General features: G+C 37.0%; 1 protein-coding gene across 1 annotated transcript in view; it reads left to right on the top strand.

The window, feature by feature from the left end:
* Positions 1-17,569, top strand: part of NLN (neurolysin) — a 35,730-nt gene extending 18,161 nt beyond the window's left edge. Inside the window, 9 exon segments of the mRNA XM_066181215.1 lie at positions 168-270; positions 973-1,133; positions 2,400-2,535; positions 4,654-5,020; positions 6,394-6,595; positions 10,385-10,571; positions 11,579-11,707; positions 12,013-12,149; positions 16,478-17,569. Coding sequence (XP_066037312.1) covers positions 168-270; positions 973-1,133; positions 2,400-2,535; positions 4,654-5,020; positions 6,394-6,595; positions 10,385-10,571; positions 11,579-11,707; positions 12,013-12,149; positions 16,478-16,612 — 1,557 coding nt within the window. The 3' untranslated portion in view covers positions 16,613-17,569.
* Positions 17,570-27,080: the final 9,511 nt, after the last annotated feature.

A 27,080-nucleotide genomic window follows, 5' to 3' on the forward strand; every position in this document is an offset into this window, starting at 1 on the left:
TGTGAAGTATGATGCTACCTGTAGTGTGTTATGTGCTCAGTCCTGGTATTTACTGTTGGTTAGTAGAGAGCCTATCTGATAAAAATGAAATGTTATTCATATGGAGGATAAAAACTGCCAACTTTGATTTTTGTTTCTCCACTAAGTTCAGTTTATACCCAATACAGGAAATAATGACGATGAAGAAAAAATTGAATGAGCTGTGTATAGACTTTAACAAAAACCTGAATGAGGAAAATACGTTTCTTGTATTTTCTAAGGAAGAGCTTGGTGAGTAGGATGCTTGCTGTTTCTGTTTTTCCAACCTTCCAGTTTTATTGGAGTAACTGGTTTTTGCCCCATGCGTGATGGTTAGATGAAATGGAATTCTGACTCTGTCCCAGTCTTTCTTGTTTCCTTTTTCATCCTTCTCCAGAGTCAATTCAGAGTTATCTTTTGCAGGTGTTCATGATGTCTTCATACATTTGTGCTTCCTGAGGTTTTTGCCTTGCATCAGGTTAGAATGTTGGTTGTACTTCATTTAGCATAACTTTACTCTGTTCTTTTTCTCAGTTATCATCAAGCAACCCTCTGTGTAATTATTGGAAAAGCTTCTTCAATCCTGCAACAAAGTTTAACTAATTCAGTAATTTAAATCATGCTAGAGATTTCATCTGACAGAGAATTTGGGGATTCATTATCTGAAGGGCATCACATGAAATGTGCTCTAATAACAGAGATTTTTTAATGTTATTCAGTTTTTATCTGGTGGCCTTACATGTATTTCTCTTTTGCCCTCAGGTGTTTCCAAATTTTATTTTGCTTGGTGGAATTTGAAAGAGTTTTATCAAATAGTTGTAAAAATGGAGGTGTCCTTCTGTGGAGATTTTTGATGTCAAAGTAGATTGCAGCAAAACAAATGCAACAGTCTCAAAAAAACAGGGGGGAGTAGGCAATTTCAGTAAATATCATTTATTAAATTTTATTCCGTAGATGGCCTTCCTGATGACTTTATCAACAGTTTAGAGAAGACTGAGAAAGACAAATATAAAATTACCTTGAAGTATCCCCACTATTTTCCTGTTATGAAGAAATGTTGCATTTCAGAAACCAGGAGAAAAATGGAATTTGCCTTTAACTCGAGATGCAAAGAGGTATGTCGTGTACTGGCTATTCTACAGTGCCGTGACAGAGTTGAAAGATGGAGCTAGACATCCAAATGCTATGTTTGAGTTTTGCACATTGTAGAGTATTTTAAACCAAAGCTTACCAGTGCAATCTTTAATAATGTCTTGTTCCAATTTATTCTGTCCTGAGACCTTAGAAGTTGACAGTCTGCCTCTGTGTGCATATTTGTATATATCTTAATGTTTAAGTGGTTCTGTTAATAGAAGTGGGATTTTGATCTGTGAAATTTCCCTACAGTGTTCTACGGATGCTTACTGACACTTTCCTGACAGAAAAGGATGTCTGATTGTGGCTTCTGTAGTCCTTTGGGATTCTTTGGAATAAAGAGGGGTTGTTTAAGAACAGGCTTTAATTACAAATATAGATGATTAAATGTGAAGTTAACAGATTGCATATGTGCACAACTAGACAGGTACAAAATAAAAAAAAGCATTGAGAGGTAGAGCATATGTCATTCAGACAGTTGTACCAACACTGCATTAGAGAACAAGAGCAGAGTTGAGCTTTTGTGCTTGAAATGCTTGGAAATGTGATGAGTACAAGATGAGATAAAATGGCACCAGGAACTGAACACTTTGCAAGTCAACACACATAAAGAGAATTAATGATAAAACCATGTGACAATCTTCGAATCTAGTGTTTGTTTTTTTTTTCCCCTGAGAAAGGGGAAAGTTCCCACTTTTCCAGAACTAGAGGTTTACACAGTTATGTTTTCTTGAGGATTATTCAACACCTTTAGGTCAAGGTCTGGGGTCTTCTGTTTCAGATCTTTCTCTGACTGCTATTGTTAGAGTGGCAAAAAAGGAAAATTTGCAAACCAGCTTTGAATGTTGGCACAATAGATTAGCAATCTGTCTTCATCACTAACAAGCAATTAAGCCTGCTGTCAGTAATTTCCTTACTGTCTTTCACATGTAAGTGATTGATAAAGAAAATAAACTCTTCACAACCTAAAAGAGAATGGTATATATTTTGATTAATATAAAAAAAGATACCCTGTTACAATAAGGAGTGTAATGAATGAGGTTAACTAGAAAACCAGCTGCCTGCAACCACTGAGAAAAAATATTCCAACAATCTAGCTAAAATTGGGTTATTTTATATTTTAATCTAAAAGAGTTTCATTTGAAATATTTTATATTTCATAGGATTACAGATATTATTGAGATAGTTGTTTTGTTAACGTGTGTTTTCTGGTTTCATTTTACAAATTTGTCTGCTTTCTTTTTTAGGAGAACACAAAAATTCTGCAGCAGTTGCTCCCACTAAGGGCAAAAGTAGCAGAGCTTCTTGGTTATAATACACATGCGAACTTTGTCCTGGAGGTAAACACTGCAAAGAGCACAGATAACGTAACAACCTTCTTAGGTTTGTTCACATTTATAAGCAATACTTGTATATTTAATGTAGTAATGTGTTCCCTCAACCAAGATTAATTTAAATACGTAATTGGTTCACAGGGTCTGTGAGGTTTAGCCAGAAAAGGAACTCTGCTACCTCTGTATTGGCATATATATTTTTTAGATCAAACCTGTGCAAATGAAGTTGGTCCAAATCAGAAGCACATTCTAAGAATAACTGCTTTGTGACAGCCAGTATAAGCAAGTGGATAAACCTTTCTCTGCCCCAAAATGCAGTTACCCTAATTTAGAACCAGAGTAACAAGTGCAGCTTGAGCAATTTTATCAGTTCAAGAGACTGCATCAGAATTGCAGCTTTTTGTTCCCAATTTTTTGTGCATCCGTAGCCTTGGTGTCTTTTTCTGATACAGCTGCATTAAGTATAACAAAAGTTTACTGTATGAGATGATGCAACTTCCATGTGCTGAATTTAAAAATTATATCTAGAGTGATGGATTAAATCTGGAATTCAAAAGCCCTGTAATGGAATTTGATCTGAAAACAGAGGTATCTTGAAAATTTTAAACATAGCAGTTTGTGAATCAGTTTAGAGTCATCCTGTTGATGTCAGTGGACTCTTGGATGAAGAGTTGACCTCTGCTTTCTGGTAGCTCTACTGAATTCTATGTGTTCCTTTATTACTGTGTCCTAACACCACTTAGGAGTGTATATTTATGTATCGTACAAGTAACCCCCCCCCCCCGAATAAATTAGTACAAAATTAAGGTTTGTTTGCTGGTAGTAGGGGTTTCGTGTTTATACTTCAATGAAGAGGTTCAAATGCTCTTCTTTCTAGACCCATAATTCTGTTGCATTTCTCCTGAAATGCTCCTTCATGAGATCTAATCTATATTTTGCAGTATCAATTTTCTGTATTCTTGGCAACTAATGAATACTTGCTTTTGATTTATTATTAAATGTTAGGGCTTTTGAGCGTACTTGAAGTATTGTAGACTATTTTTGTCCATTATATTATTGTAATACTGTGTTTTTTCATTTATTTTAAAGCTGACACGCATAAGTTAGCAGCTGTTTTTTACTGTATGAGATCAGATACTTTTCTATTCATAAATATGATGTTTCATGGTAATTCTCGCAAGGGGAGAATATACATCAAATTAATTGTCACTTTTTATTTATTTCTTTTGATATATTCTCAGCTACAAGCATGACAGTGTGTTTTGCTCTACTTTGTTCCTATCTATTCATGTTTTAAATCAAATGTTCATAAGCTGATCTTACATCTAGGAAGAAGAGCATTCTCTCCTATGACATATTATGAATTTTGCACAGTACAAGCTGCAAACAGTATTTCAATCATGTAAATGCATTTAGTGCATTACAGCCTTTCTAGAAACAGGAGTGGCAGTCCTAAATTTTACACTCTAGGTGTCAACAATGAACATTAATGTGAATTCTTAATGAAGAAAGATGTTTCTGATAAACCAGAAATACTTGCAAGAGAATAAGTACAGAATGTACTGTATGGAAGTGTCAGTAAGCTTAAATATTTTATATTCAATATGTCTGCTTCATAGTGCTATGATGCCTTCTTGTCCTAGGAAAGTATATTTGGAAAAAATTGAATCATAGACTTTCATATCAAGAAGCTTTGCTAGTGAAGAAGCCAGCCATTCTATAGGCAAGAATTCTTGGGTCTCATGGGTTTTTAATAGAACTTTAGCTAGAAGTATTGAATTTTGTGTTGCACTTCCTTTCAGTAACTAGCAGTAGTTGTAGTCTTTCTCTGTTGCTGAAGTAAAGTATGAGGAATACTGAGATTACATGAGGTAAAATCAGAGGATTCCAGCATAAGTATCTTGTGCTACTTTTCATTTATGATGTCTTCGAAAAAAATCTAAATTTACCAAAACCCTTCACACCACTCTTGGCCTTTATGGAATACTATATCCTTTATAGCATGCCTGCAATTAAGACTTCTTAGGTCAAGAAAACAGATATTGCTTGCTGCTGGTGAATGAATGGAAAACACCCACTTCTGGAGTATATGCTTGAAATGTTGAGTGTATTTTATAGGAATAGATAAGGAGCATGGAAGTTGACTCCAAGGCAATCTTTCTTTCAGATGATTTGAGTAAAAAGCTGAAGCCTTTGGTTGAGGAAGAAGGACAATTCATTCTAGATCTGAAGAAGAAGGAATGTAAAGAAAGAAACTTTGATTATGATGGAAGAATCAATGCATGGGATCTTCATTATTATATGAGCAAAACTGAAGAGCTGAAGTACTCCATAGATCAAGAAAAACTGAAGGAATACTTCCCAATTGAGGCTGTTACAGAAGGCTTACTGAATATTTACCAGAAGCTGCTGGGACTTGAATTTGAGCAAATAGAAAGTGCTCATGTTTGGCACGACAGTGTTACTCTTTATGCAGTAAAAGATAAATCCACAGGAGAAATGCTAGGGCAGTTCTATTTGGATCTTTACCCCAGGTAATGACTTAGTGTTTTACTTACATGTTTAAAATGGAATTTTTCTTAATGGGTTGCTGCTTGTTTAGTTAAAATTGAATGCATTTGGAAGTAAATATGTGTTCCACTGACAAGATTAATACTGTGTTCATTAAGTTGTGATCTGGACTGTGTTCGGATTTTTTAAATTTTTCTTAAAGTACTTCCATATTTCTTGCTTATATTCATTTTATGAAGCATTGCTACTTTGTTCATATTTTTGGTACTACTACTCTCTAGTTGGTTGTCTGTAATTTTTTGCGTCTATGAATCCTTCTCCTTCCTGGCTTACTACCGGGTATTAATTTTCATTTCTGTTGAAGTGTTACTGCAGCCTGCTCAGATCAATTATATTTCTGTCTGCTAAGAGTTCCTAGTTTCTACCAGTTCCTCTTTACACTTTATGTGTATTTCCTACCCTGCTGTCCAGACTTCTAAGTCAAATAGATCGATATGAAGAGTAGATTCCTGTTGAGCACACATTCAGATTTACTTCCATGTTAATCTCTGTAGCTCTCCAGCTGTCTTTGTAGCTATTTACAGTATCATCTGTGTTTTGTCAAAGATTAGGAGACTAGACTGTTTTGACACGATTTATTTTGAGCTAGTCGTTTTTGGCTATTTGTCGCTGGTTTTTTGTCTGCTTTGGTGTAGTGTTTTTTTGATTAGTATTTAGCATTTTATAAATTTGCTGACATTCTTTCCTAATGTAAGTTGATCTAAAGTTTTCCGGCCTAAGAAAATTAGGTTACTCAATATATATAGTAGTACATGAATTGGTTTTTTTACGGTAACCTTTCTATCTCCTTCATCTGTTTACCTGCTTCCACCTTTATGTATATTGTGTGAATTGCTGAAGGTATGTATCAGTAAGACTCCTCTGACTTAATCTGAGTAGTTAACTGAAGAGATTATGGCAAAATTTTCGAAATAATTTTTCTTTAAACTCTTGCATCACAGTGAAAAAGCAGTGTAATGTATTCTTTTGTCTCCTGTAACAAAAAAAAAATCACATAAGAGAACAGAACCCAGTTCTTCCTGTTGCAGTAGCAGTTTAAAACACACCTGGCATCTGAAGTATATGTACTTTCAGCATTTCAATGAAAAACAGATTCTTGTAAATGCTGCTAGGAATCTTGAAATGTTGTGATTTTAGTATGAGAGTAGAAGGGACTTTTTTTTTCCTTGTGCTCTTAACTTATTGAGTCTTAGAAGTCATTAAAATATCTACATTTTTTTGTGTAAAACTTTGTGTAGAGACGCTGAGTGATTGTACCTGTTCTTGAATAGGCTTCACCATTCTGGTGAACAGGCTTGTGGTTTGAAGATAGTGTCTGACATATTTTCTTATACAGAGAGGGAAAGTATGGGCATGCAGCCTGCTTTGGTCTACAACCTGGCTGTCTTCTCTCTGATGGCAGCAGATTGATGTCTGTTGCTGCTCTGGTGATCAACTTCACAAAGCCAGCATCGGATCGTCCATCACTGCTGCGACACGATGAAGTAAAGACTTACTTCCATGAATTTGGTCATGTAATGCATCAGATATGTGCACAGGTTAGTGATGTTTCTATTCCAGTGTAAGACTTTCATTTCTTTCTCCGCTGTCTCAAAGCAAGTTACAGTTCTGTTTTGGTGGTTTCTAATTTTTAGTAATGCGTGTATGCAGAGTTCTGGTTATTTTTTTGAAGTGTCAGGTTGTTTTTTGTTTTAATATTTATTTAAAACTGAAGTAAGAAATACACCTTCTTATGAAAAACATTTTGTAGGAGCATGTACTTTTGCATTTCCATCACACAGGAGTCTGTTCATCACAGGTACTGGTAAAGTGAAAAAGATGCTCAGTCATAGCTTTGTTCAGACAGCTTTATTAGAAACCAGGTATGAGAATAAAAAAAGATTGCTGTACCTAGGAATGAAAATAATTTCTGAAGCTAGATGACCTCCAGCATTTTGGCATTTAGTATTGTTGAGACTTATCACTTCTGACATCACAAGCATAAAACAGGTCTTGCATAAGCTATTTTATTTTTTCCTATCTGACAGGTTAGGTTTATTGCAGTGATGAGAAAGAATTGAAGGTAGTTTCAAATTTTCCATCAAGGTACCAATAAAGTTGTTAAATTTCTGTTTTCATTTTTACTTACATGTAAAATTGATACTGCCAGATGATAAATTTATTATTAGCCTAATGAAAATTTTATGTTTCAGAAGGAAATAGTGTCAGTATTCATGCACCAAAAAATTCACAGTTATCTACAAATTTAGATTTTGTGTACCACTTCCTTCATCTTCTGTATAAATACAAAATAATAAAGTCAAGAAAAAAGGACCCACATTAGGTTTTAATTCTTGGCCATGATCCTAGAGAGTGGGACTGCAGAATAAAGAAACTACATCATCACAGAAATCCATATATTAAATCCAGAGTTAATTAGTAGGTAGACTTGCTTAGATATTTTCGAACCATCTTAAAGGTAAAAATACAATTATTATTTTATTCTCTTCACCCTGTCATAGGTTCTTCCAATATCAAAAACTGAGGAAAAAACCTAGGCAATATAGGTGTTTATAAGTGTAACATACTTGGCACTGTATAAAAACAGTACAGAACTAACTGCAACATTTTGACAGCCAGTGAGGATGTGCCTCTTGTGTTTTGAAGTCCTTTCAGGGTAGCCGAAGCCAACAGTTCCGATGCATATGTACTTGAGTTGCTCTGGAATTGCAGACAGATCAGAGAGGCCTGCTTTCCCGTTGTCTCTTGCACTGCTCTGGTGTTTTCCATGTGCCCAGCTGCCATGCTCACTCCTCCTGTATTGTATGTAAATAGCTGTTTGCATATGTGCAAACTTGCTAGTCCCACGTAAGAACATCCTGTCCTCAGGAATTCATGTGTACAAAGCACTGCCTTGTTTCATGTGATGATTTGTTTAAGCATGTTAAAACTTGACTGTTAAATGCTATGCAAGGATGAGACTGTTTCATTGGATTTGTGAGCTGCTGGTAAAGGTCTCTTACTCTATGTAATGTACTGGAAAAGTGAGTATACAGTTGGAGAGTGATATCAGGGCAGGGAGGGAATTTGTTCATGTTGTTCAGGAAGGAAAGCTCTTGAAGGAGAGCACTTGTACCAAATGTCTTGACAGCTTTTGTTAGTGTGGTGCACTTGGGTCTGGGTAAATGAAGATATCTGAAGGTCACTTGTTTTTTGCTCTAGCCACTTCTGTCACCATTTCTTCCCTGAAGCTGGTACTTCATAGCTTTTCTTCAGAGCTGCTATTCAGCAAAGACAGTAAGAAGGGCCAGCCTACAACTATGGATTTCAGCAGCCTGCAAAAGTAGACAAAAGTTTTACTCCTTTTGTGTTGCTCTTCTGAAGATGTGAGAGGAAGACATAGCATGTGACACAGATGCCAGTTCAAGGTTATGTCCTGTATTATACATGCATTTTTTAGTAACCCTGCAAGAAACAAAGTGCAAAAGCCTGTAATCCTGTAAAGATCTATTTTTCCCAGTAGAGGATGGACTGTAAGAATATCAACAGCTCTTAGAGAGGACAACTGAGAATTCTTTTTTTTTTAGTATTTAAAATATTTTGTTAGTATGTTGATGAGAAAGAAAAAAGAAAATTGGGCTGGCAAGAGGAGGTAGACTTATAAGACAAGGGTGGAGTGATGGTAGGAAGGCTCTGCAGAGGGATCTGGGCAGGCTGGATCATAGGCTGAGGCCAATGGTGTGAGGTTCAACAAGGCCCAGGGCTGGGTCCTGCCCTTGGGTCACAACAGCCCCAGGCAGGGCCACAGGCTGGGACAGAGGGGCTGGAAAGGACCTGGGGGTCCTGGTGACAGTGACTGAACACGAGCCAGGGTGTGCCCAGGTGGCCAAGAAGGCCAGTGGCATCCTGGCCTGGATCAGCAATGGTGTGGCCAGCAGGAGCAGGGCAGGGATTGTCCCCCTGTGCTGGGCACTGGTGAAGCCACACCTCAAATCCTGTGCCAAGTTCTGGGCCCTCAGTTCAAGAAGGACACTGAGGTGCTGGAAAGAGTCCAGAGAAGGGCAGTGGCGGTGGTGAAGGGTCTGGAGCACAAGTCCTGTCAGGAGTGGCTAAGGGAGCTTGGGGTATTTAGCCTGGAGAAAAGGAGGCTTGGGGGGACTTTATTGCTTCTTACAACTGCCTGAAAAGAGGTTGCAGGCAGATGGGGGGCCAGATTCTTCTCCCAGGCAATCAATGACAGGACAAGAGGAAATGGTTTAAGTTGTACCTGGATATTAGTAATTTTTTTTTTCTCTGAAAGAGGTGTAAATATTTGAAATGGCCTACCCAGGAAGATGGTGGAGTAAACATCCCTGGAAGCATTCAAAAAATGTGTGGATATGGTACTTGAAGACGTAGGTTAACAACTTAATGGTGAACATGGTGGTAATGCTGGGTTCATGGTTGTACTTGATAATCTTAAAAGTGTTTTCCAACCTTTATGATGCTATGATTCTGAGAGATTCTATGAGACCAAATAATTTTTGTGTATTTGAACAACTGTCTTTCAGAGGTGACTTCTTAGAAATATTTGGAATTGGAGTATATTTTAATGAAGATTCTTAACTGTACAAAATTTTCTTCAAAATTGGTACTGGTGGAGCTTCTTAAACATGAAGTTATTGCTGATACTAAAAATTTTAAAAAAAAAAGAGATCTAATGTGCTTGGCTTTCAGAAGAAAGATTCTTCTATCAAAGTGTCGATTAGAAAACTTTTCATAGATAAGGTTGCTAGGAGGTATTTATTTCAGTCCATCTATTATTGGCTAAAAAATTGTGCTATATGTTAACCACATACATTACAAATGATGACAAATAGGGCAAAGATTAATAGAATAAGTTGGTTAAGTAAAGTCTGTGAATCAGTGTGGAAGGCTGCAGTACAAGAAACCTTTTAAATTGCATAGTTGGAGTTCATTATTTTACTTTGGGGTAATACAACAAAAATCTATAATAATTTACAAATTATATCATTGTCACAAGACAGCATGAAAACATTTTTATTGCTGTCATAACCTAAAAGGTAAAAATCAATAATACTAAAAAATTGAAATATGGTTCTATACCAGTAGATAATGCAGTATATTATCTCTATATATTTTGTTCCCTGATAATAGTCTTGTGTATGATTTTTTCCTCCTTCCTTTAAATTTAATTTTAAAATATTACTGTTATTATTGGTCTGTTCAAATCATTCCTTTTCCTGTGATTTAAACTGAAATTTTGATATCTGAAATGTTGTATTCTGCCAAAAATCTTGGTTTCTATTTTAATTTAATTTAATTCAATGGCTTTTTTTTTTCCCTAGGCTGATTTTGCAAGGTTTAGTGGAACTAATGTGGAAACAGACTTTGTGGAGGTACCTTCACAAATGTTTGAGAATTGGGTATGGGAAAAAGAGCCACTACAACAGATGTCAAGACATTATAAAGATGCAACCCGTGTTGGAGACACTCTCCTGGAGAAACTTGCTGCCTCTAGACTTGCTAATACAGGTATCTCTCTGCCTTTTCTCCCCACAGTATATGTATAAAAGTATATAATTTAAAAAGCTGACAAACATAACAAGCCTAATTAATTTCTTCTGTGTGTACACTTACCACTGTCTTTCTGGGTTTATTCATGTGGGTACCCCACTAAAAAAGGCTATGATGACAGACAGAACTCTTTGCAGGAAAAGTAGCAGCTCTGATTTTCCAGGACACCTACAGGACTAAAATACCTTTCCATGTAAATTTTTTACCTATAAGCCTTTCTCGTTTAAAATTGGTGGTGTGTGTGGTGGGTGGAGGAGGGTAGTCTGTTGTGGTCTGGTGTGGTTTTTGTGGGTTTTTTAATCTTGTATATATTCCAGAACAGGCGCTGTGCAAGACTCAGTATACCTACATGTGTCGTCTACACTTGATTTGCATGCAACACTTAAAAGATATGAAAGTTATTTGCAAATTTACTGAACAGACATAACATATCCAGACAGCATTGTTGTAGACCTTATATGTATCTCCAAACTAAGATTGTAATCTCATGTCATAACCCGTCATGTCATTATTATTCTATCACTCCCACATCTTTATTCTTGTAGTCAGACCTTCCCATTTATGGTACCAATTTGTCATTAAGCTACTCCTGTTTATTTCGTACTGCTTTCCTATCCTGAACAAGAAGCCTTTGTCCTTATGGCTTGCACAGACTCTGGCTGCGTAAGCATTTTGTCTGACTAAAGGTTCATATCTTATAGCTTCTTTAAAAAAGCTTAATTTTTGCTTTTAAAATATCTGGTTTATTTTAGTTTCGATCTATGAGGAAAGAAGAGGGAGTTTAGCATGATAATTCCTTTAAAACTATGCTTCTCAACTCTTTGTAAAGGGAGTAATTCAGATGGAAATGATGTAACTCCAAAATTCTAATAATTTAGTATGCATGTTGAGGTCTTTGAAGGAAAGGTACAAATGAAACTCCAGCTATTTTGATGCTGATTAATTAAATATTTATACCCAATTAGGCATTCTAACCCTCCGTCAGATTGTTTTGAGCAAAGTTGACCAGGCACTGCATACACAGCTGTCTGTTGACCCAGCAGATGAATATGCTAAATACTGTATGGAGATTCTAGGAATTCCTGCCACCCCAGGTATGTCAGTATGAAGCTTTTATGCAGCATGCCCAAATGGTTCGATTTAATGTGCCTTTGTATGCTTGGCATACAAAAAACAGATGTACTGTGTTGAATGTACAAGTAGCCTAAAATTGAAAATGGAATTTCCTTTGTTTTCAACAGGCTATGTTCAATAATTTGAGGCATACTGAGGCCCTTTATGCCAGAAGTTTCAAAGTAGTTGATATAAATTCCTTATTAATTTATTGTTGAAGTACTGTATGCATCAAAGAAATAACTGTATTTCATTTCAATAACTAGATGTTAATCTACTTTTCAAGGAACAAACATGCCTGCTACTTTTGGACATTTGGCAGGTGGTTATGATGGTCAATACTATGGATACCTGTGGAGTGAAGTATTTTCCATGGATATCTTTTATAGCTGCTTTAAGCAAGAAGGAGTAATGAATCCAAAGGTAGGTGATGGATACTTTTTGATAAACTCTTCTGTTGCACTTTGTCTCTGAAACCACATTTATTGGCATCATTATCCCTAATATAATGTCTCAAGTACTACTTCTGTACCTATCGAGTTCTGATCAACAACAAAAAAGGTGCAAAAGTAACTTTAACAAAACCATCTTAAAATTTCCAAGAACTCTTGGATTTTAATACAATTCTTACATCACCATATATTTAATACTGTAGTACTTCTGAGATATTGTGTTACCTTGTCTAATGCCTTCCTCAGTAATTTTAGACTGAAGAAACATTCCTCCATTGCAAGAGCAGATGCCTATTCACATGCTGTGAAACTTGCACGATAGTGGCGCTCTGTTTCTTCGATATTTCCCTTACATTCTGTGTACCTCAACCGTGTGGTCCTTTTACGTATTTACTGTTTAGAAAACTGAATTTATTTTGAGCTTTCTCTGTCAGCATAATGTGAAAGTTGTTTCGTCTTCAGTTTAAATCCCAGGTCCATTTTGAAGTCCAAACCATTAAGAGGTTCTAGATTTACTGTTTGGTTGGTTGGTTTTTTCATAGAGTAATTCTTAATCCTAATCTGCCTCCAGCAGAAAAAAGGGTAATTAGTGTTGTGGTTAGTAGTCCTGCCAGTTCTAGCAATGTTTTTCAGAGATAATAGTATTACACTTGAGTTGAGATGCTGCAGATGAGATAGGTGAGTTCTATCATGGAAATGACCTTTTAGGTTTCCTGGTCCTCTTAATTGTGTTCTTGATTCAGCTGCCAGCACTAGTTCTTCCTTTCAATAAAAGTATACAAGAGAGAAATAAAGGAAAGAGTAGAAACTGTGTGACTGTCCTTTTCCTCTCCTGGAGGTTGCCTTCTTTCCTCCCCTATATTTATCACAGTAACCAGAACTTCTAGAACTGTCCATCCCTCTAGAGGATGGAGACAGTGAACAAGATCAGATTTTGATCTGGACAAAGAGGGGAATCGAAAGAACAGATGAGGTAGGACTGTGAAGCTGAGGCAGTAGTTAGGAAAACAAAACCCAGAAGGAATTTTATGAAGAAAAGCAGCCAATTTCAGAGTTTGAGAGAATAAGTGACAAAGGGTTTGGAGATTAAGATTGACCTTGAAGGTATAGGCGTTCATGACAGGTACATATGAGAATAAGCTTACTTGCTTATTCATTGGAAATTTTGTCACTCATAAATAAGAGCAGTAGAAAAGAAGTGTCAAGTTAAATGAATAAATAAAATAGCTTTTAATGAAATGTTGTTCATATGGATCTTAAAAATGGAATTTCAGGAGGGGTCAGACTTGCTGGCTTTTATAACTGCTAGGATTTGGGAAAGATGCTTAAGGGTGCTGGTCCCAAACTTGTGGAACTTTGTGTCAGTTTTTTGTTCTGACATGCCCACATCCCTCCAGTGCCATCACACTTTTGTTCCATCAGTTTTACTCTCTAGTCTCAAAAATCTATTTTGAGTGACTGCATAGTCAAAACCCTAAGCTATAGTTTGCAAAATGGCTGTTACCTTTACTTCTCCTGTAGGATGTCTTTTATTCTGATTTTTTGTGAGAATTTTTGTTTTCTTTGCCTGTGTATGGGAGGCTTTGAGACTAAATTAATTATGCTAAAAGTGAATATTTTTGTGGAACAGCTGAAAGACAGCTAGTGCTTCTTTTATTGTGAAGCCTGTTATCCAGGCTAAGAAGTGAGGCAGAAAAGTGATTACTGATGTCTGTTACTTTTTCTCTGGCATATGTGCACACAAACACTTCATGTGGATGCTGATATAACTTCAGGGATAGCTGTGGAGATTTTTTGTCTCCTTCTTCAATACTATCTTTTCAAATTAGTTCTCTTTTAACCCAAATAAATGTGATAGCATCCCACAGGATGAGACAAACAATTTTTAATAAACAAATACTAGATACCAGTATGGTTTTTGTAGTTACTTGTACTTCATTATATCTAGATTTAGACTAGTCTTCAGAACAGCAGAAAAAGAAAATGATTAAGGTGTTATGACTAGGCCACATAGAAATTTGGCTTACTTCTTTTTGAATTAAGCCTCTCCTCCTGTTTTGAGCAGCAGTTATACAACCAAAGAGACTAAATGTATTAAGATTCTTCCAAAAACAGTTAACTCTACCTTAATTGGTAGCCAAACTCCTCAATTCTTGCACATTATCTGAACTAACCTTTGGTCTCCCTACAACTGTGCAGTGTTCTGGCTCTGAATGGACAACAGCAAAGATTCAAGTCCATTCAAAAAATGCTTGTAAACTACAAGGAACAATATATTCATTTGCTGCTGATGTTCAGCAATCTAACAAAAATAGTGAAGTGCGACCAATGCTCCAGTGATTTTTTTTAAGATTTTTTTTTTCAGCTGTAATTCAGACAATGCAAATGGTAGTTCAATTAGGTTATGGAAGCCCATCACTTAAAAACACCTTTGCTTGGTTTTACAGTACAGTCATGTCTTGGTTTGAAAGACAGGTGTCCACCAAGGAAAGCAGGAACCTCCCTTGGAATGGAGAATATGACCTACTTCCCTCCAAATTATTGTAAATTTGAAACTAAAGGACTTTCAGGCAAAGATGTTGGAAAAGGAATAGCAGTTCTTTACTAGTATGTGTGTGTATAACAAGGCAAACAAACAATGAACAAAACCCCAGAAAACCCAATGAACAATCTCTTCCCTGCAGTTTCATTTCCCCTTCACTGCAGTTCTGGTCACTGCCAGCAGGGGCGCTGCTGGCTGCCGGCAGGGCGGGTGTGATGATTCCCCCGCGGCTGCAGGGGGCGCTGTGGCGGAGCACGGGGACCACGTGGTAATGGCGGCTCAGCCCAGATGAGAAGTCATGGGCGGAGCTGCTTGAGATTACCAGACTACCATACAGAGAGGTGGCCCTTACAGGGACACTCTGCATATTGCCTCTGGACCCGCCCCCAAATGGCTGGGAAACAAACAAACAAAAAAATTAAGCAGACTTGCTGTGCAGGGAAACCACAGCAGACCCGGACCTTGGAGTCCAACACCCAGGAGCGGCTGCGGCAACATGAGGCGGGCACAGGGTCCGGCAGGAGCCAGTCCCGATGTTTTGGCACCACACACACCTGTTCTGAGCTCTGAGGGGTCAAGCGGCAGGGAAAATGGCAAACAGCTCCCTCCTCCCCTGAACCTGGAAACCAGACTGACCTAAAGCACAGCCCCAAACCTCCGGGGCCCCTTCGCATTTTCTCCATGTTGACAGATGTAACCCACCCCCAGCCATGGCCATTTCAGTTGAATGTTGTGACACACAACTACGGGGCTTTTTTTCTTAAGTAGTGGTAATTACTGTTTCCTAGCAACATATGGGACAAAATTCCATGAGAGAAAGAAACTAAAGGAAAAATCCTAACCCCTAACAAGTCATGAGGAAGCAGTGCGGTCTTGTTGAGTTGTGGGGGAAGTGTTTATGTGTATATACACTGACTTAAAGGAAGAACATTGTCTTCTTCAGTATCAGAAGCATTTCAGACATGTGCATCCAAAATAACATTTTTTCATTTGTAGTCATGTCTCAGAAGCCGGAATTCTCCAGATACATATGTTCCTTAAAATACAGCTTTTTGTTAAGAAATTCCTCATTACTTCTTTTCTCAGAAACTTCATTAATTTTTTAAAGGAATCCATTCTTTCTGAAGCACTAATGTTTCTTACTAAAACCTGTTAAGTCTCATTTTCTCTAAGATACTGTAATAGGTGGGTGTAATACAAGTATTTGTATGCTTCATATGTACATCGTATGTATATTATATGGGTGTAAGTGCCATGCCATTCCACAATGCAATCTTATCTCTGAAGTATCATCTCTGTTATCCAGAGATTAAAGAAAGAGAAATCATCAGTTAGAGAAAGGATGTTGGGTTCCCTCTTCCAGCCTGCCAGTCGCAGGGGAAATCATTCACTGGAGATTTTGAGGAGGTTGTGTGTTTGTTATGCTTTATAGAATGTCTTCAGGCAAGTTGTGATTGTAGCTTCAAAAACTTCAAAAGTGTAAAACCACAAGAAGAATAATTTCTTTAGAACTGGTGAAATTTCTGCTCTCTTGAGTTCTTCCAGCAGATCTAAATTATACTTGTGATATATCCTGGTATATCCTAATTTGCTATTAGGAAAATCTGGAAGGAAGAAAGTTGTTTCATCATTTTTTTATCATCAAACATTTGTCATTGCTTTATCATCTAAACAGATTTTTAAATATGCAACCAATACAGAAAAAAGGGCATGGGGCGAGATAAGAAGTACTAACATTCTGCTTTACCTTCTGTCAGGCTGGGATGAAATACAGAAACCTCATTTTGAAACCGGGAGGATCTTTGGATGGAATGGATATGCTACAAAATTTCTTGGAGCGTAAACCAAGCCAGAGAGCTTTCCTATTGAGTAAGGGATTACACGTTCAGTAAAGTTACGATTCTTTTGTAAAGGCATACAAGTCTGGGATGAGCTGGAAATGTCACTGTATTTCACATTTTAGCTGTGTATCACTCTAGGGAAACTGGGTCATTTTTTGATGATTTTTTACATTGTATAAATAAAAATGTGACTTAAAACAAAATTTCATAGAACTACAAAATTCAGCACATCAGAAAAAGGAATTCTGAGATGCACAGAAGCTGAGGAATTTGGATGGTAATTTTTTTTAATTGTTATGAAATTATACTAATTAATACTAATCAATATGAGGACTTAATGCCATGTTTCTCTTTTAAGAGATGCACTTAAATTATGTCTTGTGAATTAATTTCAAAACTGAAGGGGATAAAAAGAATACAACCAGCAATAAAGATTCATTCTTATTCTCTATTGTATTGGTGGCTCACCAGTGTCTCTGACGAAAGTGTGTTTGATTTTGTCATTGTTTGAATTCAGTCCAGGTACCTGATAAATTTCAAGACTGAGAACCTGCCCCAAATACCTTTACAGCAGAGATGTTTGTGTGGTACTTTTAGACCTAATTCTGATGCATGTTAAATTTTTGTACCATTTATATACTTACATAGTATAACTAAAAAGAGAGAAATCAGCCAAAATCTGTGACTTTTTCAGTTCTTCCACCACACTTTCTGTTGATGAATACAAATTAGGTCTTTGTTTTCCAAATTATGGCAATACTGGCATTGGAATATTGTACGTGAGCAATTATAATGGCTTCAGTTGGTTTCTGAAGTATTTTGAGATACAAATAAGGAAGGAAGGAAGGAAGACATCCCTGATGGGAATGATAAAAGCCAATTAAAAGTTCTCCTGTTCCTTTCCAGTGTGGCATGCAGAGATGCTACAAAAAAGTGCAATAGATTTAATGATTTCATCTGTGGGAGTGTGAAAGTAATGAAGGAATTATTCTGCAGTTTTTCTGCAAAATCAGGAAAAATTAGGCTTACAAGCCAACTCTGCACCATTCAAATAAAGCTGTTAATCCAAGTGTACTTTTCTTGTCCTAGGCACCATATCTTACTGTGGTTTTACTATTACAGCATGTATATGAAGAACTTTTAAATTTCATTTACTAGCCAGTACATTTTAGGCATTTGAACCACAGTTGTAAACATGGTAGGGATCTATATTTTTTTGTTCAACAGCGAGATAAGAAAAAGTGCCTGATCAACTTAAAAGACTCTTTTCAGCAAAAGAAAACTGATATCATTCACTTTGGGTCAAAGCTGTCCATTTGTTTTAGGGGAAAAAACCCTGAAATTGGGATTGTTCTCACAATTTGCGAGTGTTTCTCAAAGTGCAAAACTTTTTTTTTTACCTTTTTTTTTTTTCTTTTAAAGTATTGAAACTGGGGAGTTAAAAAATGAGCTTCATTAGTTTCTGAAATGGAAAAGCTGAACAGACTTATCTTCAAACTGCACCAGTTAGATGTGACAAATCATAACTATTTATAGCCAAAACAGATTAACTCTGTAGTCTTATCATACCACACAATTAAGTCTAATCTAACTCTTATAGCCAGTTAAAATTTTAAACCACAGTTCTCCTGGTTCATGAAAAGGCCATCACATACATGGAAATCACATATATGAGAACATCTTGAACAGTATTCACCATGGTCAGAATGGAAAGCTGAGAAAACTGACGGATACAAGATTATCCCAAAACCTATGAGTTTTGCCTAGATTGATTTCCCTTACATTCTTTTGCTTACAGTATTTTGCCATCTTTTTAGACATATTTAAAATTCTTGTGATTCTGTCTTATCAAAATGTCTTTTTTCTTTCACACTGTAATGATAGCTCTGAGGAATGAAGACATTGTAAAAAAAACATACTAAGTGATACTTTCCCCAAATAAATCTGCAAATCTAAGCAATGGAACCTTTATTAAGAAGCAAAATGCAGTTTTTATTTTACAATTGGTAGGCAGATTTCCACATGAGGGAGACCTTTCGCTGCATAAATCAGTAGTCTTGGATCAAGGTAGATAATTTTAAGTACATTAAGTGTAGACAAATATATGTGGTGATAGAAAATCACATGGTGATTTAAAAGTTAGATTTAGAACAGTACTGATGGCAATTGTGACAATTTAATTGACTTTTTAATTTTCTTACTCTTTAGTTTGTGTCCTTGTGCTTTGTACAATGTTGAGTAGCCAAGATACTGAAGTGTGGGAGAATGTCTGCTGGTTTTGTATGTGAAGGTGCCTGCATGCTTGTACAGTTATGTTAGCAGCAAATGGATATCCATGTGTGTAGGGAGGAAAAAGCTAAACCACATTGTAACCACAAATGAAAGTGTTATGTTCTGTATCTCTTCAAAAGTATAGGATTTACTGTAATTTGTTTTTGTAGAAGCCAGTTCTTCATTGGGCAGTAATTAAGTCAGATCAGCCTATGGCTAACACTACACTGAACACAGAAGGGTAATGGGTATATTCTGAAGTGCTTATGGAAAATCTTAATGTGGTAGCCAAACTTGTCTGCTAAGTTTTATATTGGCTTCCTGGAGCATTCTGAATTACATTGGGGTTGGATTAAATGGCTTTTTCTCTTCCAGCTAAAACTTACTCTATGATTCTATGAAATTGATGTTCACATTTTGCTCTAAATACCTGATCTTGGAATGGAAAAGTAACCTGGGTAAAGACATCGTTTCTGTTTCTGCACCTGTCTATAATAGGCATAAAACTCTGTATAGGAAAAACTTTCTCTGACACTATAAAACAGGGAACACTTCCTCTGTTTTGCAAAAATTAGCTGATGACCTTGACACTGCCAGAAACAATCAAGTGTATGAAACCATGCCAAAACATAGGTATTTGACAAAGCCCAGCCTATTCTAGTGTTGCTAGACCTAGGCTTCCCCTGAATTAAATTTCAAAACTATGACAGCCTGAGTTTATTCCAACTCAACTTTAAGTATTCACTGTAATAAATGAGGAAGTAATTTGTAGTTTTTGTCTGTAACAAACAGATGCTTTTTAAAGTTAGTATTGTATCTTCTTAGAATTTCACTGTGATAAGGATTACTATTATCTTGTATTAGAAATTCAAATTGGACTTTGGCTTCCCAACAAAAGCTTCACAGGAAAGGGAAAAGGTGAACTCAAGAGGGCGTGCCTATTATTCACCGAGCAAGTGGATAACAGGCAATGGCTTTCTCTTTCTGTTGCTTTACTGTAAAGGATAGCATGTTTTGAGCATGTGGCTGGGTAACAGGATGGTTAAGTGATGGCCTCAGCAGCCATTACTGCCTACTTGTGTGACATAGGTCCAGCATGCAGGCTCTTTCTGGATTGCCTGCAAGTATTGTGCTAATTTTTACATAAATTATAAAAACAGTCTGAGTAAGAGTTTTAAATTTGCTCTGTGAGATGTGGTGGCTATTAGTTGCTACATTTCTCTCTGAAAAAATGAAATGATATCCGAATACCTTTGGCAGTAGTGCAGGGTATTAAATGGAGATTCCTGCAGGGGTTTTCCAGAAGCATAAGTGCTGTCTGCGTGAAAAGTGATTACTGATAGGGTTTAGAGAGGCTAGACATCAGCTGGTTGTGTGTACCCAAGTCAGAGGAAAAGAAAGGAAAGGAGATGGAAGGATGGATTTGGAGAAAGGTGTTTTGACAATAGTTGTAGGAGAGTTGAAGTGGATGTCAAGAGGCAGATAACAGGAAGAAGACTAACTTGACGTACAGTGATTTGTGAAGGGCTATTTAAATGTTTTTCATTGTTTTATGAATTAGAAACTTGACACACTTTTCTATGAATAAATTTTTGTTCTTACTTGTAAGCCAAAGAACATGAGACTATGCACTGGCTTGTTACTTGAGAACTTGACTTCTTCCGGACATCTGGAGATTAATTTTTGTTTCACTACTATTTTCTTCATTAATATGTTTTAAATAGTAGGTTTTCATGATGGAAGGAAGGAAGTTTTTGGGGGAAGTTCAGTTTGTGGGGTGTGTGCTGGAAATCCTGTATTGCTAATCACTGGCCTGTGTATAAATTGTAGATGATACTAAAGATGCGGTCCCAAACAGCAGTCAATCTATTTTAGACCTCATTAGGATAGATAAGGACAAATTAAGGAAATGAATTGGAAGTAAAAGGTTGCCTAGAAACAAGAATCATGACCTAATTTTGTTCAGTATCGATTAACAGAGAATAGACTCAACCAATACTTGCTTGCTTTATACTTCTGATGAATTGAAAAGGTTAAAAATCTCAGTGTTAAAAGAATCAAGGAGTAAAATTATTGGAAAAAAAATATGAATGAAAAGTTGTATGTCTTTGAGATTCAATTGGTCAAAATCCCACAATTTCACAACTTAAAAATCTTTGTAAAAATTTCTGACTAAGAACCAATCTGCTCACCAGTAAAAACAGCAATTAAAAATAAACAAAGCAGAAGTGTGTGGTCAGAAGTAGGAAATAATTCTAAATAGTTTTAAAACAAGGAATTGTAAAGTGTTAAAAATTATAAAGAAGGATAAGACTGTCAAGGCAAAAAAAAAAAGGATGAAAGCATTATAGTATATAATATGTATAACCTAATGTGTTAAGAACAAATAAATACCACTTGTGTTACAGACCCTTCAGTGGATGGAAATGCTAATATGGCAAAAGATAATTTTTAATTCAGTTCCTCTTCTGCATTTACAAAGAATCAAGTGATGTAATCATGTCATGTGAGAACAATGGGGTACTTTCCAGGCTATTAAGTGAGGAGCATATTAAGCAATACCTACTAAGAATAATCATTGTGGCATGATTGGATGTACAAGGATTGGATTACTTGTACCCTACATACAAACAAGAATTAGTGGTGAGGAAGTTTTTCCCAGTGCTGTTAATTTTGGGATAACTGAGCCTACGCCATTGTACTTAAACACTGCTAATGAGTTCTAGTCTTCAAAAACCAAATAGGAGACTATTGGTCACATAGCTTGAAAACCAACTTCAGTGGAACAGCAGGAAGGCATAAATATTGTTCTGTTGCTGAAGAACAGTGAGTATAATTTATAGAGTGCAAATGATTTTACAAAAAACAAATGTTTTCAGACAAGCCTGATGTAATCATTTATGTAATCATTACAAGCCCGTTGAGGGCTACTGTAGAGATTTATGTATTTGATTTAGCTGCTTATTTTCATTTGAAATGACATTATATGGTATCAATAGAGGATATATAAGATGGATTAAGAGCAGCTAAGAGTCACAGTCTGGGAGACAGACAAGTGACAAGACACACTGAGCTCATGCACAACAGCCAGCATTTATTGAGTCCTCCTTATATACACCTGAGGGTCTGCCTCGTCCATCCCTATGGGCCGAACCAGTTGCCACCCGGCCAACCAGCCAATGGCTGCTCGCCTCCCTAACAGCCTAGGCCTGCTCCCCCACAGTCCACATGGGTCATATTATATAATCAAGTATACTATATATACTTATATAATTAGTTACCTTTCAGTTATGAAATGGGGATTAATTACAATTGTGAGGCCTTCAGGCCAGCTGTTGGCCACCACAGTAGCTAATTGCTGAGAGTACTTGTTGGCATAGAATTACCAGTGAACAGTGGTCTAAGTGCTTCAAGCATCACACAGGAATATAAAGATATTAAATAGTAATACAAAATCACTGATGATAGAATTTGTAAAGAATTGACAAAAAAGGCAGTCACAATGAATTATTTAGATTGTTCTAAAGCTTTTGGCATTCTGATGATGTACCATGGGCAAAGGAAGATGTAGCATGCCTGTAGCAACTTAAATGTAGGTTAAAACTAAATCTTGGAGGACTGTATTCTGTAAATTCCTTACTTCTGAAAGTATCTAGAGGCTAGTTACAGTAGCCAGTACAATTAAAATTGCTAGGAGACTGCAGCAAGAAATGGTTAGGCAACCTCATGATGGATGAGCATGAAAATAATGGGTAAGAGCAAGTTACTTCTGTATACCATAGCAGTAAAACGGGCACAGCAGTTGTGCAGAATTTTGATGTCCTGATTCGTTAACTGGGGCTAGTAAGCCTTGTTATTCCAAATAAACACAGGTGGAACTACTTGCCAAGGATATTGTAGAGGTGATAGTTTTATATGAGTTCAAAATATAACTCAAAACAATTCCAGTCTTAGAAGAGAAACCAGTGGAGGGTATTTAAAAACGTAAAACCCTTTTCTTCCTGAGGAAATACCTTACAAACTAGGGGGTGGAAATAAGAATAATATCCAACGTTTTAACATGTATTGCAGTCCTGTTCACATTTCTTTTGGGCCTCTGCTTTTAGCCACTGCTGGAAATAGGATACTGTATCAAAGGAATCTGCTGTTTGATCTAGTATGAAGATGGGAGAAAGAGCAGAAGGTGACTTTTACTCTCTAGGTATTGCCATCACATATTAAAGAGTTCTTAGTGGGAGAATGTCAGCCAGAAGCTGAGGCCGCTTATTTCAAAGAGAAAATAACTGCATTTTTAACAGTGAAGATGAATCCCAACTTTGTGAGTAGTTTGTCCCAATAGTTAGTCTGTTCTTAATGTCTTCAAATCAAGACAAGTGAAACCTCTACTAGGAGATACATGTTCACCAAACACGGTGATTTAGATTTCATTCACTGTAACTGGGTGAAGCAGAATGGCTGGTAATAGATAAATCAGATTGATTTCATTTTTCCTTTTAAAATTCTACAATTCCATAAACCTTATCTTAGCAAAAACATCTGTTGCATGTTTATGCGGGGAAGAAATGTAAAACTACCCACTGTAAATCAGTGCCAAAGACTTACTGCCATCTGAACTACTAATGGAAAGTAAAAGCAAGTGGGAAAAGTACTTTTAAATTAAGCAAACATTCTAACCTGAAATAGTTTTATTTAACTCCATAATTGTGGGATATAAAAATTTTTATAAAAAACATGAGCAGACAGATACTTTTCTACATGACAGAAGATAAACTCATCCTTTCATTGCTCATTGAAGAAGGCTGTATTTTTCTCTGTAGAAGGTAGAAACTGAGTAGCACTCCAAAGTTATTGTTACAAATAGGATTTTTGAGTAGCCAAAGTTAGTTTTACTTCATTGTGTTGTCCCCCTTGAATTTCCAGATTTCAATTAGGTTGACTTCTTAAGATAACTTCTTTTTTGCAGAGCTGATATCTTCTGACTGGTCTCACTGTCAGGCCCAAAACTTACCCTCTCCCTCACCTTTCCACTGAAGTGCTGCTGTCCTCAGGAATTTAGTCAACGCATTATCTGAGATGTATACTTTAAACTTGGGAGAAGACTTAGCAAAGAACTGGGCAATTTGTGTTTCTCCTTTTATTAAATGCTTTATTTGTTAAAAACCAGTCGTGGTTCAACACCCAGGATAAATTATTGTCGAAATCTAGTCAGAATTTTACAGCCACATATTGTATAACATGTTACAAATATTGATAGTCAGAGAAGGTTTTTACAACAACTACTTGATTTTATAAACATGAAAGAGTTTTGCCCGAAAGTGTTCATGAGAAATATCACAAAGTACACATTGTGTTTTAAGAGGACGCGCCAAGAGAATACATTTTATTCACCTTGGTAAATTTTTAAAAGTGTGGGTTTGTATTTTAAGCTTAGTCGAGAAGTAAGACTTTCATCCTATTGAAAATTCAGAATTAAGACCCATAGAGATAACAGCTTAAATCAGCTTTCTGAATATTAATTAATATAGTGCAATTAAACCTAATAGCATTAATAACATTTTTCTCTTGCATTTAAATTTTATTTTTATAGAAAAAATTCAAATTCTCTACAGGTACAAAAAATCATCACAAGTTGAGAGGTGTTATAGATAAGCTGTTTTTATACATGTTCACAATATGAATGTGTTTTTGCCCAAGTGTATTTATACCTTATCTATTACTACAGGAACCGGGTTGTTCTCTTTCCATTGTAAACCCTGGATAAGCCCAGCCATAGGCCCCTTCTCCATTTCTAATGGAACTGAATACACAAGGGAAAGATTAAATAAGTGTCAATCTGCATAGAAAAAAACCACCTCTGAAGATAATCTGACTTACTGGCAAATCAGCTTTATTTTTCTTTCATTTTGTTTTCTCTATGCACTTTGCTCTGCTGGAGACATGCAGCAGTACCTTTTAACCTGAAGAAGGACCTTCTGGTCCAGGATAGCTTTTTAGAACTCAACCAGTTTAGTGCTTGGTAAGTGTGGATTAAATTTGACATGGCTGGCTTTCCTTTCTCTCTCATTCCTTAGGAATTGCATTGGTTTTGCTTGACGTTTTATGGAAATTGCTTAAATCACAATTAGTTTCATTTTAGCCCTTCTCTCATGCCAGCAGGTATCCATTGTGATCAGTTCTCAGTAGAGGTGTACCCAGAAACCTGTGTGCCTTGAAGAAAAGAGAAGTTAGATAGAAATGGATAGATTCAGTTTAGTCTGAATAGAAAGATAACATGAAATCTGGGTTGGAATGCAGTCAATCAGGTTTTTTAGGAAAAATATTAAGGTGAGGGGTGTGATACTTAGGTAATGTAAATTTAGTGTACAAGGGTAATCTTGATGTGGTAAAAAAATTATATGCTAGAAACGTGGTTGTTCCTCCCAAAGATATGTGAAATTAAAACTCAGGACCCCTTATAAGAGGTATGATCTGTAAAGAAGAAAGAGACAAACAAACCCCACCTTCAGTTTTTACAGAAGACTTATGGTGATCACTGAGAAAACACAGAAAACTGGCTAATGAATTCCAAGACTTATCTAGGATCACAGGAAAAGAGGTTTTCATTACAGGGAAAAAATTTATGTGCATACAAGAGAAAAACCTAGTTAGTTTCATCATATAAAATCATATAACTCTCTCTCACAGACTCTCTGCTGGTCAGAATATATACTATGAAACCATTCATAGATTTCAAGGCAGTAAAGTCCGTCTCAAGGGGAAAATCCTACCTGGGTTCCTCAAAAGCATGCTTAAAGCCTGTGAATTGTAAATTCTCAAATTGCAACAAGTGCTAAGGCTGGAATGGCAGGAGTTACATTTGCTAATCATGTATTATCTCCTTAATGGGTAAATACCTACTGAGAACTACAAGAGCATTGTCAGGGTGTGCAGAGGTTTGGTTTAAATGGCAAAAGCTTGGCTTTAATTGAAATTGACCAGAGATGTCAAAAACCACAAGCGCAAGCCTTCTTCAGGTAAATAAACAGCAAGCAGAAACAGAAAAAAAAATACTGGCCTGCTATTATAGAGGAGAGGTGAATCAGTCACCAACAGCTCTGAAAAGGTAGAGGTTCTCAACAGTTTATTCACCTTTGTGCTTACCTGCACTGCTGGGCCCCAGGTGTTGGGAACAAAAACCCAGGCTGATGCAAACACAGATCTGCTGTCAGTGAAGGCAGAGTTGATGTGTGAGTTGTTGCGGGAGCTTGACCATATGACTCGAGGGGCTCTGATGATATCCCCCAAAGGGGTCAAGCTGGATCATGTCGTTGTGAGGCCACTCTCCATAATTTTTGAGAAGTTGTGTAGATCAAGGAATGTTGCAGAAGACTGGAAGAAGGCTCATGTCACCCCCACCAACAGTAAGAGCTTAAAGGAGGATCCAAGAAAATATGGAGCCATCCATCTTACTTCAGCCCACAGGAAGGTTAAGGAATTAATCCTCCTGGGGGCAATTGCATCTCAGGTGAAGCACATGACTGGGAAAAGCCAGAACAGATTAACCAAGAGCAAAGTGAGCTTGACAAACCTGGTTGCCTTCTACAACACAGTAACCTGCTTAGTTGCTGCTGGGTGAGTGGTGGACATTGCTTTCCTGGATTTCTCCAAGGCTCTCAGTATTGCTCCCCACAGCCTCCTCCTGAAGAAGCTGTTGTGTTATGGCCTAGACAAGGGGTCTATAGGGTGGGTGGGGACCTGGCCGACCCAGGGCAGTGGTCAATCACCTCTCTTCAAACTGACAGCCTGGCACAAGGGGTGTCCCCAGGGATTGATACTGGGCCCAGCACTGTTTATTTTCCAAAGTGATCTACAAGATGGGATCAAGTGTATCCTGGTGAAATTTTGCAATAGTAGCAAACTGTCTGAGGAAGTGGACATTTGTGAAGGGGGAGCCACCATGCAGAAAGACCCGGATAAGCTGGAACAGTGGGCTAATGAGAACATTGTGAAATTCAGTGAGGGCAAGTGTAAGGTTTTGCACTTGGGAAAGCATAATCCAGGAGTGGAGCACAGGCTGGGATCTAACCATCTTGGAAGCAGCTCTGTGGGAAGGGGCCTGGTGCTCCTGGTGGACTCAGCTCCATCTGAGTGACCTGTGAGCTCCTGCAGCACAGAAAGGGAACGCATCCTGGGTGGCTCCAACAACGGCAGCAGAGATGAAGTCTTTATCCCACCCCACACAGCGCTTGTCAGGCCACACCTGGAATAC

Source organism: Chamaea fasciata, unplaced genomic scaffold (genome assembly GCF_029207755.1).
Source record: "Chamaea fasciata isolate MVZ Bird 193981 ecotype frontalis unplaced genomic scaffold, bChaFas1.0.hap1 SCAF_4, whole genome shotgun sequence".
In the NCBI taxonomy this organism is placed as follows: Eukaryota; Metazoa; Chordata; class Aves; order Passeriformes; family Sylviidae; genus Chamaea; species Chamaea fasciata.